The sequence below is a fragment of the Bactrocera neohumeralis genome, chromosome 2 (assembly GCF_024586455.1).
Source record: "Bactrocera neohumeralis isolate Rockhampton chromosome 2, APGP_CSIRO_Bneo_wtdbg2-racon-allhic-juicebox.fasta_v2, whole genome shotgun sequence".
Classification (NCBI taxonomy): domain Eukaryota; kingdom Metazoa; phylum Arthropoda; class Insecta; order Diptera; family Tephritidae; genus Bactrocera; species Bactrocera neohumeralis.
The window spans coordinates 45,865,026-45,882,363 of NC_065919.1; the positions used below are offsets into that span (position 1 = coordinate 45,865,026).

At 35.2% G+C, this 17,338-nt stretch overlaps 3 protein-coding genes across 9 annotated transcripts; 1 reads left to right on the top strand and 2 right to left on the bottom strand.

The window, feature by feature from the left end:
* Nucleotides 1–1,251: 1,251 nt before the first annotated feature.
* On the bottom strand, nucleotides 1,252–12,420 carry LOC126751321 (uncharacterized). Of its 7 annotated transcripts, XM_050461498.1 has the most exons (13): nucleotides 11,989–12,420; nucleotides 11,652–11,859; nucleotides 9,941–10,030; nucleotides 9,456–9,594; nucleotides 8,331–9,396; nucleotides 8,052–8,276; nucleotides 5,922–5,990; nucleotides 5,508–5,598; nucleotides 5,004–5,450; nucleotides 4,804–4,935; nucleotides 3,922–4,737; nucleotides 3,710–3,841; nucleotides 1,252–2,337 (listed from the first exon to the last, which is right to left on the bottom strand). In XM_050461498.1, exons 1-13 carry the CDS (start codon nucleotides 12,072–12,074, stop codon nucleotides 2,182–2,184), a joined length of 3,657 nt encoding a protein of 1,218 aa, XP_050317455.1. In that variant the 5' UTR covers nucleotides 12,075–12,420; the 3' UTR covers nucleotides 1,252–2,181. The 7 variants fall into 7 exon arrangements, with proteins under 7 accessions (XP_050317455.1, XP_050317453.1, XP_050317454.1 ...); XM_050461496.1 differs by having other exon boundaries at nucleotides 5,004–5,598; XM_050461497.1 differs by having other exon boundaries at nucleotides 5,004–5,598; nucleotides 8,052–8,252; nucleotides 11,989–12,419.
* A 391-nt stretch (nucleotides 12,421–12,811) lies between these two features.
* On the top strand, nucleotides 12,812–15,456 carry LOC126751327 (cleavage and polyadenylation specificity factor 73). Its single transcript, XM_050461511.1, has 7 exons — nucleotides 12,812–12,971; nucleotides 13,028–13,091; nucleotides 13,153–13,250; nucleotides 13,324–14,353; nucleotides 14,418–14,679; nucleotides 14,735–15,180; nucleotides 15,238–15,456. Exons 1-7 carry the CDS (start codon nucleotides 12,907–12,909, stop codon nucleotides 15,325–15,327), a joined length of 2,055 nt encoding a protein of 684 aa, XP_050317468.1. The 5' UTR covers nucleotides 12,812–12,906; the 3' UTR covers nucleotides 15,328–15,456.
* On the bottom strand, nucleotides 15,352–17,096 carry LOC126751330 (cleavage stimulation factor subunit 2). The gene is made up of 4 exons (XM_050461516.1): nucleotides 16,867–17,096; nucleotides 16,714–16,792; nucleotides 16,235–16,658; nucleotides 15,352–16,176 (listed from the first exon to the last, which is right to left on the bottom strand). Exons 1-4 carry the CDS (start codon nucleotides 16,922–16,924, stop codon nucleotides 15,493–15,495), a joined length of 1,245 nt encoding a protein of 414 aa, XP_050317473.1. The 5' UTR covers nucleotides 16,925–17,096; the 3' UTR covers nucleotides 15,352–15,492.
* Between the last annotated feature and the right edge of the window lie 242 nt (nucleotides 17,097–17,338).

Here is a 17,338-nt window from a genome sequence, read left to right on the forward strand (position 1 = left end):
ACAATTTACACACAAGAATAGAACCACTGTTGATTTATTAACCGACAGTGTGAGATTTTTTGCAGAGTAGAATGTTGATCATCGCTCAGATAATTCGTAGTTCATCTGCTAAGCCAAAAGGGAATAAAATCATCTAGTAACATTATGTGGTTAACCTTATCAAAAGCATTTAACAGGTCCGACGCTACTAGGAGGTTGTTAGAGTCATGCGGGGACTCAGTGCACGTAGAACATATATTAGGTCTGTCGGCGCTGGGGTTTGGGAACCGCCACGTAAAAAAATACCCACTATGAAAAGGACAAAACCGCTTCGGATGAGAGAAAGTCCTCTCTCGACAAACAAAGACCACATTCTGCAAGTTAGTCATCATCCCCGTCCTGCTAAATGGTGCAGAGGCATGGACGATGACAACAGCTGATGAGTTAGCGTTGAGTTTTTCCGCATTGCCAACGGCGAATATCGCAGTCGATAGAACGATGAGCTGTACGAGTTATACAACGACATTGACATAGTTCAGCGAATTAAAAGACAGCGGCTACGCTGGCTAGGTCATGTCGTCCGATTGGATGAAAATACACTCTAGCTCTGAGAGTTTTGACACAGCTCCCTCCGGGAAAGGTAGAGGAAGAGGAAGCCCTACACTCCGTTGGAAAGACCAGCTGGAGAAGGAATCTCCAATTAGCGCCAAACAGCGAAGAGGAAGAGCGACTGGCGCGCTGTTGTAAACTCGGTTATAACCTCGTAAGCAGTGTCTACGCCAAAAAATAGACACTCTGGTCCGACCTCGTAGAATGAAAACCTATTTAATTCTTACCATCCTAACGGGGATGAGGTACCCGTGCAATAATGACAACAACAACAACAATAAAGAAGAAGACGGCATTAAAATCATTAAAAATAACGGCACTTTACCTGTGCATTTGTTGTTGTTGTCGTAGCGGCAGAAAACATTCTTGGAATAATTTCGAGGCATAGTGCCGCTCCGTTACTTAGATCCGACTGTCGTGGGAACAGACCCGCGTGCTTATTTGCTGTAAGCATTGTTAGCTTTGTAATAGAATTTATGCCAAGACTAAGTATATACTTTATAGGGTGTCCAACGTTTTCTCGAGGGTGTTACAAATTGCGAGACAAACTTCGGTTTTTAAAAAAATATATGTATATCAATCCACAAGTTGTAGCCCCATTTGGCGCAGATTAGATTCGTTTGTTGAAAATGCTTTTTGTTATTGTAAATAAAATAAATTGCATTTTATTTTGCTTGATGTTTTGTTTATCTTCACATAATCACCTGCTTTACATGCACACGTATTAGCAATATAAATACATACATATACATATAGTTAATTGGCTTTTTTACAACTTAGTAAACAAATCTGCAATGCAGTGCTATGCAATGTGCTATCTAAACGAATTGACATTTCTTAGTTAATCCCAATTCGATTTGAATTAATTATTGTAATATTTATATGTGTTTGTTCTGTATTGCTTCGAGACTAGTCCACCTGTGTACTAAATGTAATAATTAATACTTATTAGCTTAGTATGTATGTGTATGTGTGTGTGTGTATTCGTCAATAGCAAATCAAACATTTGAAAACTTACAAGAATTGAAAACGATATGCTACATTATAGTTGCTATTATTATCGATAATAACACATTCGCATGACAATACAATGCAGTACGGCGCAGAATTAAATAGGTTAAAATATAGTACGGACAAAAACATAGTAAATACATGTAATATTTGTATATATTTTTTATATAAATATTAGCTCCGACAATATACAATACTTAATCGGTTATAAATATGCTGGGTTTAACGCAGAAATAAGAAAGGGTGCATTATTTAACAAATTTGGAGAAGGCTTAATTCTCCTGGCGCCACATGTGGCATAGTTACATAATTTATATTTTATCATTAATAGTATTACTACACACGAACTCACTTTAATTGCCACAATTGGGCCTAAAGGCGTATTCGTTTTTAGTTTTCGTTTTAGTCTTCATTTATTATTAGACGAAACAAATGTTTAGTTTTAAACTTCGTAATTGGCGCTAATGCCGTTGCCATCTTAACCAATATCACTTTTCTTGTTGTTTTTGTTTTTTTTTCTTTTTCTATTAGCTTTGTTTTAATCAATAACTATAAAATTCAGCGTTAAATATGTAAATAAGCTTAGTCTGCGATTGCTGTGTACGGTAAGCTGCTGTGTTTCGGCTTTGTTTTATTGATAAACACTTTAATGGCACCGTTGAAGTCGGCGCTAACCATGACATAGCCACAACCTTTTTTATGCTGCTCGACAAGCGGATCCGGCTGATGGTTTTGCATCTGAAATGTGAGGTTATAATGTAATAAAGGCAGGTAGGCAAATAATGCATTAAAAATAAATGAATTAACATTGCAATAAATTTTTTTTATTTTGTTGTCCCGAAAATCTTAAATAATAATAATTTTTAATTTTTTAAACTCAATAACAGTATTGAAAAAATATCTCAAAAACAGGATTAAAAATTTATTTTACCAGATTGAAGAAAAATTTAATTCCAGAGTTAAAAAAAGGAGTTTTGATTATCTTTTAAAAACGTAAGCTTATCTTTAATGAAATATCAAGGTGGTTTAGCTCTTTTTGTCTTATTTATGTAGATTTAATCAGATTTCAGAAATTTTTAATTTGAAAAATAATTTTTTTTAAATTGTTACTATAAATTTTAAATTAAATGATATTTTCACAATTTTTTACTCAAGAAGTTTCAGATTAAGTATTAATTTTTCAATTAAATTAAAATAATTTTGAATTAAAAATTAAATTTTAAATTCAAATTTTAAGTTTAGCTATTAAATTAAAAATAAAACTTTAATTTTTTCATAACAAAAATTTTGCATTAAAGATTAAATTTTCATTAAAAATTATATTTCAAATTTAAAAATTTAAATTTCAAATTTTAATTTTACTTTTAAATTAAAAACAAAAACTTGTCGACCCAAAAATTATGGTTTTAAAAATAAAATTTCAAATTTAAAAATTAAGATTTCGTTACAAAATTAAATTTAATTAAAAATTTTCAATTCTTATCTGGATTAAAAATAAAATTTTCAAATTTAAAAAAATAAATTTTCATTAAAAATGAAATTTTCAAATTTTTATTTTAATTTTACTATTCAATTATAAATAATAATAATTTTTCGCCCAACAATTTTGGTTTAAAAACTAAATTTAAAATTAAATTTTCATTACAAAATCAAATTTTATGTAAACATTTGTTTTAAATTTTTATCTTTGTATAATTTTCAATTTATAGTCCCAAAAACTCGTATTTAAAAATTCAATATTTAATCTAAGAATGGGGGGTTTAAAAATTAAAATTAAATTAACATTAAATGAAATTAAATTTAAAATGATAATTTTTTCCATTGAATTAAAAAAAATTACAATTTTTCATACCAAAAAAATTTTGAATTAAATAATGAATTAATAATGAATAAAATTGAGAATTAAATTTTCCAATATAAAAAAATCAACTTTCATTAAAAATCAAATTTGAAATTTTAATTTTACTATTAAATTAAAAAAAAACTATATTTTCACTAAAAATAAAACTTTAATTAAATATTTGTTTTAAAGTTTTAATTTTCAGCGCCAACAACTTGAAAATTTAATAAAAAAAAATATATTAGCAACACGTATCAAGGACTAGCTAACCTTTTCGCTGTGTCCAATTTCGTCGGGCTCCGATTTTATGATGGCCTCTGGATGTGGCGCAAAAATAGCGCAAGTGACTGTCGCATTGTGCGCCTTAATGCCCTCCCAAAAGTCACTGCGATCGCGGCGCACCTGAAAAGTTCAAGAAAACATTATTATAATTATACTAATTTTGCAGTTGAGTAGTCTAGTCGCCTTCGTCTACTACTCACCGAGCTTAGTTTCGAGTAATCGTGATTCGTTTTCCAAATATATATGCACTGATTTTCCGAGCCAGCAATTATATACTTGCCATCGTGACTGAAGGAGGCCTTGATTTGCGACGAAACATTCAGATATCCTTTATATTTGCAGGATAAATTTAAGTCACGCAAATCATACAAGCGCACACGGCTGTCATTGGACGTGACGAGTATCTTGTCCTCGCCCGGCATCGGCTCGATGCCACTTATTTTGCGTCCAATGCGATTTTTGCCACGCGTTGAACGCACATGTATCTGTGTGTGATATTTCAGCTGATCTGTGTTGTAGAAAATACAACGTCCATCATACGAGCCGACTACAGCGAATTGTCCATTTTGACAAAAATTCGCCGCCGTAATTAATTTAGTTTGACCGTCCACTTCGTTCCACAGTGCCACCTTCTTGTCTGGTATATTCCATAAGCGCAATTTGCCATCCAAACTGCCGCTTAGGAAATAGCGATCGTCGCGCGGATGAAAAGCAATTGCCGTGACAAAGTCAATGTGTTGAAAGCAGCAGAGGCACTCCTTGCGCGATATATGCCACAAACGTACAGTCTTATCCATCGAGCTAGACAGTATGAAATAGTTCTTTGACCACGACACGTCCAGCAAGTCCGAGGTGTGTCCAATATACGTGCAGAATGCTTTCGGCATAAATGGGCCGGTGCATTTCTCAGCCGCGGCCGCCATGGCGATCGCCTCCTCCGAATGTTGCGACACAAGCGATTCTTGTGAGGGTGTAGGCGATGATTTCTGATCCGCATTGTATTTGGTACGCATATCCTGTGAAACAATGTGAATATAAGCAAATGAAGCACATAAGGCTTACTAACAAAAAAGCGCACTTACTTGGAAGAAAGGATAGGCGTCTTTTAGTACCCATATGCGTAGCACTTTGTCTTGACCAGCGGTCGCTAAAAGACGACCGCAAGAGCTGAATTTCATGCACCAAACAGCACCGGTGTGTTCGCCATACAAGTCCTTCAGAAAAGCAGAGAAAACAAGCTTACATAACCACACCATTTTCCACCATTCAAAGCGCTACCAACCTGTACATGTTGCAATTTAGTAAATTCATATGGTCCCTTATTCGTAGATGACGCTTTTATTTTGATATTCGCCTCCGGATTCATGACATCCGTTATATCGGCAACGTCCTCTTTGTGCCGCGCATGTGACACCTCAGACGCCAGCGATTTAGCCTTGTCCACCGTCTTGCGCACAGTATAACCGAGGAAACGTTTAAAGCGCGCCGTCTTTTTCTTCAAACGACTGCCATCCTCCGCTTCGCCCTCCTCCTCATCCGGCGGTTGACCCTCACTGCATGGTGGTATACCAATGACGCTCTCCTCATCAGATTCCTTTGGGTTCACCTCGAGATGTGACGTCAATTTCAGTATATGCAACGACAATGGATTCCAACCTTCGGGTACTGGTGGCGATCGTACCTCCGACAATGTCATATTCTCACCGGTATCTAAATTTTTGACGGGAACCTGTTTGAGTATTTCAAAATCGGTTAATTGTTTGCCAGAACTAGTGCGCGTACGCACATAGATGTTCATCTGCTTGAGAACATCCTCATCGCCAGCGGATTTGCGACGCTCCTTGTCGCTGCTTGCACGGTACACAAGAGAGGGATATCTGCAAGAGGACAAATCGTCGGACATTAGTTGGGGGTATATTTAAATAACGACAACAACAACAGCAAGAATCAATTTTAATTAAGCAATCTAAATGAACTTTAGCAAAGTCTAATTGCTCAAGACGTTCGATAAAAAGTGGGCAAAATACACAAGTATGTATGTATGTATGTTAGTGAAGCTATAAGAAGCGATTTCAGCGAAAATATTATTATTTACATGTACAAATATATCTCTTGTGCACCATAAGTATGTACATTGAAGTGGTGAATGAGTTCTGAGCCATAAAAAGTGATCAAAAAAAAACAGAATTGAAACACTAACTTGATCTTCAAGTGCCACGGCCCTTTCAACGTGGTCAATTTGTATATAATGAATATGTCAAAGGGATTGCTGTAAGAATTGGAGAATTTACTAAAGTTCATTTAAATCCTCTATATGTTATTAATGGTTAGAAAGCTTTGAATGGCTTGGGCGGATTAATAATGAGTTTTGGCGATTATTGGTTTAAATCCTCCTTAATTGACCTTAACTTAAAACTAACTGAGATAGCTTACGGCCACGCTTTAAACAAATACATTTTCTGAAATAATTCTTACCCTATATTTATAGTTATGATTTTAAAATTGCTTTCAATTGTTAATTTTTTATTTTATTTTCTTTAAGCTGGATGTAAATAAATTAGTTTGATTCGCTTTAGAATTACGTAGAAAAGATTGTTGTAAGTTTAATTTAGTTAAATGAGGTAATTAATACATAAACTTAATTAGGGGTTTTCAATCGTACAATATATTTGTATATTCTTATGAAAATTGATGTTACGTCATTTTACATTTTAGCTGGCGAAAACTGCTGTGCTATGAAAATAATATGGTAAAAATTATAAAATATAAAAAAGCATGAAAACTTCATCATCAATAAGTTTTCTATACTGTGCAGGGTTGCAAATAATGCATTAAAACAAGAAAAACCATTAACTTCGGTTGCCTTAACTTAATTTTGATCGCTGCTTTGGAGAAAAAGTCATGCCGAATTTGCTAAAGATATCAATTAAAAAATTTTTATTTAAGCACTTAATTCCGATCGTTAAAATTGTATGAGAGCTTGACGATATAATTGTCCGATATCGACGATTCCGACAAATGAGTAGCTTCTGTGGAAGAGAAGTACGTGTGCAAAATTTCAGAACGATATCTCAAAAACTATGGAACTAATTTGTGTATATACAGGCTGACGCCAGGAAAGACAGTCGTACATGGCTGAAGTAACTCAACTCGTTATGCTGATCATTTTTTATATAGTATGTATCTTTTGTAAGGTCCCACAGGCTTCCTTTGGGTGTTAAAAACTTGGTGGTAAGCTTAAAATACCCTATTCATAGTATATAAATGATTGAATTAACTTCATAAAATCTCAAATAACGCATTGAAAAAAAAGTAATCCTAAAACCTGGATTGAAAATTTATTTTTGAAGTTTTAGTGGCAAACAAAAAGCACACAAAAAAAAGTTATTTTAGTTTTTAAAATTTACATTTTTTCGCGTCTCTAATTTTGTGCTAAATTTTCAAGTGGAGCTCGAACAGAGGCATCATATTTAATACTCTAAATCACTGGTCACCAAACTTACCCATTCAAACGATTTATATTTTTCATGAATTTTTAATTACGATTTTGGGATAAAAATATACAATTTTCAGTGTTTAATTAAAAACATCCTGAATTAGAAATTTAAAACTTTTTGGAAAATTCGCTACCCTAATACTGTCTTGTCAGCCTGTTTACAATGTAAAAAGCTTTTATAAATGCCTAAAATTTTTCATTTGTTTCACAGTTTAAATACGTAAATAAATACATGTAAATATTTTACTTTTTAATTTAAATTATAAAAATTTAAAAATATATATATATAAAATAAATAGGTAAATATGTGATATAATTCAATCTAAAGATATTTAATCAATAATTTATAAAATATCTTAAAGAAATTAAATGGAAATCCTTGAAATAATTGGCTTCTAACCTATAAATCGGGATAGTATGTGGTATATGTTAATTTAATAAAAATAAGTAAAAACAGTTCGCTTAGCATAAAGTGATATGCTGCCAAAGTTTAGTGATATCGGTCCATACCTTTTCACCGTTAAGTTAGCTTTATGGTAGATATTTCAAGTTTTACAGATTATGTTAATTAAACTTAATTTGTTTGTGCCCGGAATGCACACAAAGGGTTCAGAACTAAGTCTAATAATAACTGTAGATTTCGTATGCAAAATTTTTTATAATTAAAATTTAGAAATATTTAGCGTTCACAATTCCTGCAAATGCCAAGAATATCTAATCTTTGTCTGCGCACATTTGGCTAATTTCACTAGTTTTGAATTGTTTGAACATTACTTTAATTCCCATAACTTTAAGCAATAAAACTATTATTCCAAGATCGTTGAAATTGCTTACCTTGTGGCGCTACCCAAACTGTTCGAACCTGTGCCAGCCAAAATGGGACGAGCACCGTCATCCATCAGAATTTGTTCGATGCGCTTGATCTCCTCTTGCGTGGGACCCTCAGCTTTATTGCACGCCTCGTCGCGTGGCTTAACGACACAACCACCTTGTGTGGCCTTATATAGATTGAGACCTTGTGAGGGATCAATAGAGCTGTAAATAAAACCAGCAGCATAACTTATTTTAAGGCATAACATTTATGTAGTTTTTTTAAAAATCTTGATTACATACAAGTATCTAACACGTCCAGGTGCAGAATTGCTTTTTGCCGAATTCGATGGACTAGGCTTCGAGTAAACCGATGTTGAACTATTGCCTAGCGAATGTGAAATACGATTTATAGAACCGCCCACAGTGGCTGTAGTGACAGGCCGTGTGTTGCATGTGGAAGTTTGTGCCAGCGATGCAATGGATGCCGATGCGATGCCCGTTGACGTTGCCATAGTCATGGCTGGACCTAAAGGTATATTGGTAATGCCCATTGTGAGCGCATTCATGCCAATACTGTGTGTTCGGCCTCCAGCCACAGACATATGCAACGCTGAGCTATTTATTGTTGCTGTGCCGATAGGTACAGTGCCAGCATTCGCGCTTGCCATCGCATTTTTCTCTTTCCAAGAGCGGTCAATTTCCTCGGCAATGTCATCGCGCAACTTCTGTTGTACATCGAGCACACTCTTCACGGAACGTGTATCACTGTCGGTATCTTCCGTGTCCGGAGCACCGGACGTATGCATCGCCTCATTCAAACTGTACTGATCCGAGGAACTGGTTGACTTGCGGGACTTTTTCTTGCGTCGCGGTGGCGCAATCGGTCCGCTTGAAGTGATCGAATCTGTTGTTTTCGAATGTGCTAATTTGGTGCTCGCAATCACATCAGGCTCTTGAAAAATTATCTTGCTATCGCCAGCCGGCCTTGTTGCAGCACCTGCAGCAGCACCAATTGTTGTTGTGGATGTTTGGCTATGCGTTGGTGATGGCGATGGTGTCGTATTGTATTTGTTGTTCATGCGTGACGCATTACTGGCACGAGGTGCTGCCGCTGCAGCAGCAGCTGCCGCAGCCGCAGCATTTTGTTGCTCAACCAAAGCCGCCAAATTATTACTGGTGGATGGTGCCATAATACCCAAATTTTGCTGTAGTTGTTGCTGCTGTTGTTGTTGCTGTTGCTGCAAATGTTGAAAGTACATTTGTTGTTGCTGTTGCTGCTGTTGTATTTGTTGTTGTTGTTGCAACTGATGTGAATTCGTAGAAGCGGTAGAATATGCAGCTAGCGACTCACGGTCCACGCTCATAGCTGTAATAAGAAAGCTAGAAATCAGTAACTGCACAAAACGATTAGCGAAACAGACATACCTGATGGATCAATATTTCCTGCTAGTATGCGACCAACGCGACCCAATGAGGTCATACTTTGTATGCTCATGGTGTCATTCTCTATCACCTTGAACGGATGCGTCGTGCGATTCGTAAAAACGCCATCTGTAGAACTATTCTGTATTTAAAATGAATATATGGAAATATATACAATTACTGTTCATAACTGAAATAAGTTCCGTTCAAGAATATGAGGTTTGTAAAATTTGACTTGAAATTAAACCATATTTTTGATATTGTGTAACTTTGCTAATTTAAGTTGCTATTAAAAATCAATTTTCTTAAAACACAAACCTCATATGAAATATATGAAATTGATTAGAAAGTTATGCTAAATAAGTGACATAAATAGTTAATATTGCATCGGTACAAGTAAGTGTGTGATTATTAATAATTAAGTTATTAGATTTGTATAATAATAAATAAATTAAGTAATTGAAAGTAAAAACAGTTTGTGATAATACCTGAGAATCAGGTGTGAGTGTGTTTCCAGGATTATCATCTTCATCATTTTGCATGCATTGACGCAATTCGTGAAAGCGCTGCCTACCAAACTACGTTACGAATTTGGTCATTGTTGTTTTGTTTGTTACATGATTTCGAAAGAGGATATGAAAATAAAAAAGAAATCGTAAATAAAATTATAATACAATAACTGAATTTAAACAACATAAGAAAAATATCTACAATTAGCAAGCGAACAAAGGAACAAATTAACAATGAATAAAAGTTATAATTATATTCAGTGATTACACTGATTATGAACGAAAAATATATTTTAAAATAAAACATAAATATTAATTTACACAAAGTTATTACGTGAGTATATTATACTTAAACGCATTTTTTAAACAAATTTCCAGTTTTTTCTACAATCAAAATTAATAATAACAAATATATGCATTGCGATCGTAAACACTCCTTTCACATTGTTGTTGTTAAAAATTCCACTTTCGTCATACAGAAAAAGAAAAACGTTAACTTTGGTGACACATAAATACACTTTTACAAATACAAAAGATTTCACACAAGAACTTGATTTTGATGTACCAGTTTGTATGACAGCTATATGCAAAAGTATTTCTTTCTGAAATTTTTTTTTTGTAGATTATACCGTTGCCTTTGATAATAATCAATGCCAAATTTTGTGAAGACAACTTGAAAAAAAAAACAATTTCCAAACAAGGATTGGAGTTTGATCGATCAATTTGTAAAACCACTTCTTGGGGAAAAAGGATGCGTACTAAATTTCACTAAAATTTAATACAGTAAAACAACAACAAAGGCTTTTTTGTATTCCAACAACTCAGTGTTCCTTTTTGTCACAAATTTCTTTTGAAAATCATTTCAATTAATCAAGCGTTTTTAAGTAATTATTTAGAATATACTTATACTCGGCTATAACCTCGTATGCGGTGTCTACGCCCGTAAAGAAGGCGAAGTGAAAATATACAATCACACAAACAAGAAATTTGTATGTACATACATATGTACGTATAAATTATATCTTATCAAATGCGAGTTCAAGTATGTAAACGAAAACGTAGCCATGACATAATTGCACTCATTAAATGATAAGATTTTTTTTAGTCGCACCCGGCGTCAATATGTTTATTTTTGGTATACAATAAATTTAACGTCGAATGGTTTGAGCGTTAAATGATGGTATTCAATTTTAAACGAAATTTTAATTTTAACTTGTATATGCAGCTTGTAAACACCTGCCGCTATATTACACAAAGAAAGTTGCCTTACTTCTATGCTAATTTATATTTATTATCACGAACGGCTGGCTGCCGACAGCTTAATAAAAGTGGCATCAATCAATTATAAAACATATCGAAGTAATGGGTGAAATAACAAAACTGTTAATTTATGTAAGACCCATCGCAAGTATTCGAATATGGTTTTGAAAGTGAAATCGGGAGCACTTCAATAACTAATTTATATACTGGTTGTGCTTGCAAGTCTTTTACATTTTCTATTTATAATAATTTTAGTAAAAAATATATATAAATATATTTGACCAACTAGTAGATTTACAAACAAACTGCCAAACATAAACTTAATTAAAACAATTGCATGCAAATAACGACATAAACGAATCAATCCAACAACTTAAAGAAAGTTTATTTTTTCGGCTAAGTCAATTGTTAATAAAATATAATTTCTTACCAGTACGGGTTTAGGTTCGACAAACATGTCTTGCTTGGGACCGCGCACACCCAAGCTGAGACTGCTTGTCGGACTGCTGGTAGCTGGTGTTACACCGCCTATTGGAGTTGCATCGCTGTCAGATGAAGGGTTTACACGCACAGCAGGTTCAGGGAATATAAATCCATCCTGCGCCTGTGCGCCATCAAGTGATATCTTACATTTCCGACTGCGAGAAAGAATATACCATTAAAAATGTTAATATTAAGTTGATCAAAAATAATTTGTTTGTTTTCATGTGAAAACATCTTCTACGAGTATTATCAAACATCTCAAAACCCGCACCTAGTATACAAACCTTAATGTCGATAGACGATTTGGCGTTGAATCCTCCGCGTCGAAAAACTCCTCAGAACTATCCGAATCAGTTTCTGGCTTACTCATTTTATTAGTTCACTTTTCCAGTGGTAGTTACAAACTGGTTAGCACTCATAAACTTTGATTATATCTAGCAATCTTGTTTTATATATTCAACACTCATAAAATTTCAATTTCTACGTCATTATTAAAAATTTCATTTCGCTGCAACCTTACATCTAGCTAACTTTAGCCTGGTACAGAAAACACAATTTTTAATCCATTTCTATACAGTTCACGTTTAGTTAAATGTTTAGAGGCAGAGCTATTAGTTATTTAATTGGTATGCACAAGAAATTAATTAGATTTTTTTAGAAAACTATGCACAACTGCAAATTTAGACTCAAACAATAGAGAAAATGAAAGGGAGTGACGGCTATTGAATGACACATAATTGAGCTACTACTGTGAATGGTTTTGCATGGAGCAGAAGAAGCAAAGAATGACGCGAGCAAAACAAATGTAAAAAGCACTCCACTCTGTCAGAGTTACCTGTATTTGATAGAAAAATTTGTTTGAGAGATTTTGAAAATGTGCATATATTTGGTAAAATCTTTTTTATCGACTTTAATGATCTTTTATCATATCACCATAAGTTGATGGCTTACAAGAGAGTTACATAAAATGTACAAAAATTCAACACATTGCAACAAAAATGTAACTGTCGAAACAAATCTTGGTCATTAAGATTACTTGTTAACCCTTAAACAAAACGTTCACAGCTGTTTTTGACATTTTCGGCTTTTGCTAGAACGGCTGGCGTCCAAATTTTCAAGCTATTTGCCATTCTCTGTTTGCATCTTTAAACGCGTGTTTATTTTCAAATAATTATAATAATTTATATTAAACATTCACTAAAATGTCACAACGTAATGATGATAGAGTACCGGCAGAAGAAAGTGACCTTCTTCAAATTAAGCCACTGTAAGAAAAAAATATAAATATACACTTCAGTAATTGTAATAATATCTTACTTTTAGGGGGGCCGGTCAGGAAGTTGGAAGATCTTGTATAATGCTTGACTTTAAGGGAAAGAAAATCATGGTATTTATTGCAAAATTTTTGTATTTAAACATAAACCAAAATACAGTTTTAAATTATATAGCTTGATTGCGGCATACACCCGGGTTTATCCGGTATGGATGCATTGCCTTATGTAGACTTAATAGAAGCTGATGAAGTTGATCTCCTCTTTATATCGCAGTAAGTAGCACAACATAAATAACTACTATAAAAATCACTCACATACAACTAATTGTTGTTAAATTATGTATAGTTTTCACTTGGATCACTGCGGTGCGCTGCCATGGTTTCTGATGAAGACCAGTTTTCGTGGGCGATGCTTTATGACACACGCCACGAAAGCTATATATCGTTGGATGTTATCGGATTACATAAAGATTAGTAACATTTCCACAGAGCAAATGCTCTACACTGAAGCGGATTTGGAGGCGTCTATGGAAAAAATAGAAACTATAAATTTCCACGAAGAACGTGACGTTATGGGTGTACGCTTTTGTGCTTACAATGCAGGACATGTACTCGGTGCTGCTATGTTTCTAATTGAAATTGCCGGCGTGAAGATACTTTACACAGGTGACTTTTCTAGACAGGAAGATCGCCATTTGATGGCTGCCGAGATACCACCAGTTAAACCAGACGTCCTCATAACAGAATCAACCTATGGTACTCATATTCATGAAAAGCGCGAAGATCGTGAAAACAGATTTACATCATTGGTGCAAAAGACGGTACAGCAGGGTGGTCGTTGCTTGATACCGGTATTTGCTTTAGGACGCGCTCAAGAGTTGCTACTTATACTAGACGAATATTGGTCACAGAATCCTGAACTGCACGAAATACCCATTTACTATGCATCATCGCTGGCTAAGAAATGCATGGCTGTATATCAAACATATATTAATGCCATGAATGACAAGATACGACGCCAAATCGCTGTGAATAATCCATTTGTGTTTCGACACATTTCAAATCTGAAAGGCATAGATCATTTTGACGACATCGGTCCCTGTGTTGTGATGGCGTCACCTGGTATGATGCAAAGTGGTTTGTCGCGAGAATTATTCGAAAATTGGTGCACAGATCCCAAAAATGGTGTCATTATTGCTGGCTACTGTGTTGAGGGCACATTGGCTAAAACCATACTGTCTGAACCAGAAGAAATTACGACTTTAGCTGGACAAAAGTTGCCATTAAATATGTCTGTGGATTATATTTCATTTTCTGCACATACTGACTACCAGCAAACCAGCGAATTTATACGACTGCTAAAACCTCAACATGTGGTAAGTTCCCTTTAAACTTATTTTGTATAAGTTTTGTCTAGTATTAAATATCTCAATCGTCAAGGTTTTGGTTCATGGTGAGCAGAACGAAATGTCCCGTCTTAAAATGGCATTGCAGCGTGAATATGAAGCCGATACTACCACAAACATCAAATTCTACAATCCCCGAAACACACATTCCGTGGAGCTATACTTCCGTGGCGAAAAAACCGCCAAAGTAATGGGTAATTTAGCGGCTACAAAGCCAGAAGTTGGTAATAAATTATCTGGAGTCCTAGTGAAACGCGACTTCAAATACCATCTGCTTGCAGCTTCTGATTTGTCGAGTAAGTTACCTGTTAAATACGTTGACAATATTTGTATTAATGTAATTATTTTCAGAATACACCGACATGAGTATGTCCGTTGTAACACAGCGACAATCCATACCATGGAATAGTTCGGTAAGCACCTTAAAGTTACTGCTGGATCGAATTGGTGGTGCCGGCACGACGGAAGTACTAGAGGAAGAAAAACATATTCGCGCATTTAAGTGCATCGACTTATCGGTGGAGGGAAAAATAATTATAATGGAGTGGCAGGCAACGCCCGTTAACGATATGTTCGCCGACTCTGTACTCGCTTGCATAATGCAAACTGAAATGGGTGGTACTAACATTAAGGGCACCACGGCTATAGCCAAATCGGATCGCACACATTTTAATGAATGTTTAGTGGAAACACTGCAGGATACATTTGGCGAGCATTCAGTACCAAAGATGTTCAAAGGCGATGTTTTGCCCGTTACAGTGGCCGGAAAGCGAGCCGAAGTGAATTTGGAAACACTGGTTAGTTAAATAATATGCCTAAATTTATATATTTGTTAACATTTATTTTATTTTTAGCAAGTGCATTGCCCGGAAGATGAAAGTTTGCGACAAATTGTTAATACGGCAGTGCAAAAACTACATCAAGCCTTGGTCACCCTGCCATAAGCTACAATAAATATGTATACAACATTATTTTTATAATCGAATGTTCAATTTTTTATTGTGTCTGAAAAAACCAATTATACATTACATTGGTACCTATTATTAAATTGGAAATAGTTAAGTCATACGCAATCCAGTTTTTCATTTATATAGTGAATATATTGGAAATTAACGCTGTGTGCTCTTTGCGATCTGCTCCTTGAGTACCAAAATACTGGCGCGTTGCTCCGGTGGTAATTGCGAAATCTGCTCATCAGATAGTTGCAACACTTGCATAATAAGAGCGGCTTTTTCCTGATCCGTTGCATCGTTTGGTATGCCACAATTCGAAGCTAAACGATTTTGCAGCTGCTGCTGAGCTGTTTGTTGTTGCTGTGACATAGTGGGACCTGGTATGCCCGGTGGGCCACCTGCGTTTCCACGAAGTCGGGGGTCGATTTGTCGTTGTCGCGGATCCGTTGGGAATGACGGTTGTGGATTGACCTGTTGTGGTGGCATCTGCCGCTGTGCACGTGGATCCATGTGTGGTGGCGGTACAGGATTCGGCATAGCGCGCATATCTTGGTCAATATTTCGAGCCATGCGCGGATCCATTTGCCTTGGATCCATGTTGCCGGGTCCACCTAATGCAGGACCGCTCATAGCGCGTAAATCAATATCACCGCCTTGCATTACATTGAAATTCGGACCGGGTACGGGCATTGGTGGTCCTCCAACTAATGGCGGCGGCTGTGTCGGTTGTGGCTGTGATTGTTGCATAATATTTGACGATATACTTTGCGACTGCACACTTCCAGACAACGGATTTCCACCAAGTACAGGTGGCATCTGATTTGCTTTGAACAGCATTCCCTATAAAAGTGAAAATTAAGATATAAATGTTCATTCACATTTGTTAAAGTGTCCTTACCAATGCTGCTTGCGGGTCAACTATACGCATTACAACCATTGATTGCAACAAAGCGTATGCAAGTTGAGGATTTAACATCAACATTTGACGAGATTCTGAAGGATTGTTTTGTATACAAAGCTTCATATGCTTCATCAACTCATACATTTGCTCTGGTGGCAAAGATGCCACGGTCTTTGTGATTATTTCTGGTGCCTGATCTGGATCACAATGTTCGCCATAGGGATTCTCAATTTGGGGGCCTTGCAGCAGCTGTTGCATCTCCATGCGAGACTTTTCAGTACAAGCGTTGTCTACACGTAGTGTACGACCACCGATTTCATAACCATTTAAATTACGCATGGCACTAAGAGCCGTTTCCTGATCTTTGTATTCACAAAACCCAAAACCTTTAGGCTTTCCACTTTCACGATCAAATACTAGCCTATAAATGCATTAGTTATAAAAATTTACAATCAGCTTGAGGGCATTATGCTTACTTGAGTGATAGGACCGGTCCCACCTCACTAAAAATCTCCTTAAGTTTCTCCTCCGTTGCTTCATATGGAATATTGCCCACTATTCAAGAAATGTTAATAGTATAGCGTATAGTTTACCATTTCTATAAAGGTAAAGAATATATAAAAACTTACCGAAAACGGATCGCATGGACTTATCCATAATACTTTGTTCGGAATTTTTATCCGCCATGTTTACGTTTTTAGGTCTCTGTAGTCCTTTTAAATTTAAATCCGCAATTTCACCTTTCTAAGACTTTCTAATAAAATTTCAAAGAAATTTATAGATGTTTTAAAATTTAATATTTTTTCCTATATGTCAGCGGCAAATCATACAGCTGAAAACGACTCACGTTGACAACAAATACAGGGCTGTATTAGCTGTGGTATGTTCAACGTGCTCATATATAACAATTCATTAAAAATTTTAAGTTAATTTAATGGTAATTTTAACAAAATTAAATTTTTGTTGCAAAATTGTGAAAATAAACCTATTAATTAAAGTAGTATCAAGGATAAAGAGTAAAACAAAAAGATTAGAAATAAGAAATAAATTAGGTAAAATATATTTTGTTCATACCAATGATTCGTTAAAAATATTTTTATA

What these genes read in the sequence shown, in the direction of transcription:
- LOC126751321 (XM_050461496.1), bottom strand. Translation starts at nt 12,074, where the DNA reads ATGAGTAAGCCAGAAACTGATTCGGATAGTTCTGAGGAGTTTTTCGAC. An exon ending in TCGAACCTAAACCCGTACTG is followed by an intron (nt 10,031 to 11,651) that starts GTAAGAAATTAT and finishes TTCGTAACGTAG; the next exon opens with TTTGGTAGGCAGCGCTTTCA. An exon ending in AAATTGGACACAGCGAAAAG is followed by an intron (nt 2,338 to 3,709) that starts GTTAGCTAGTCC and finishes CTCACATTTCAG; the next exon opens with ATGCAAAACCATCAGCCGGA.
- LOC126751330 (XM_050461516.1), bottom strand. Translation starts at nt 16,924, where the DNA reads ATGGCGGATAAAAATTCCGAACAAAGTATTATGGATAAGTCCATGCGA. An exon ending in GTCCATGCGATCCGTTTTCG is followed by an intron (nt 16,793 to 16,866) that starts GTAAGTTTTTAT and finishes TTTCTTGAATAG; the next exon opens with TGGGCAATATTCCATATGAA. An exon ending in TTGACCCGCAAGCAGCATTG is followed by an intron (nt 16,177 to 16,234) that starts GTAAGGACACTT and finishes TCACTTTTATAG; the next exon opens with GGAATGCTGTTCAAAGCAAA.
- LOC126751327 (XM_050461511.1), top strand. Translation starts at nt 12,907, where the DNA reads ATGTCACAACGTAATGATGATAGAGTACCGGCAGAAGAAAGTGACCTT. An exon ending in CTTCTTCAAATTAAGCCACT is followed by an intron (nt 12,972 to 13,027) that starts GTAAGAAAAAAA and finishes TCTTACTTTTAG; the next exon opens with GGGGGCCGGTCAGGAAGTTG. An exon ending in TTAAGGGAAAGAAAATCATG is followed by an intron (nt 13,092 to 13,152) that starts GTATTTATTGCA and finishes TAAATTATATAG; the next exon opens with CTTGATTGCGGCATACACCC.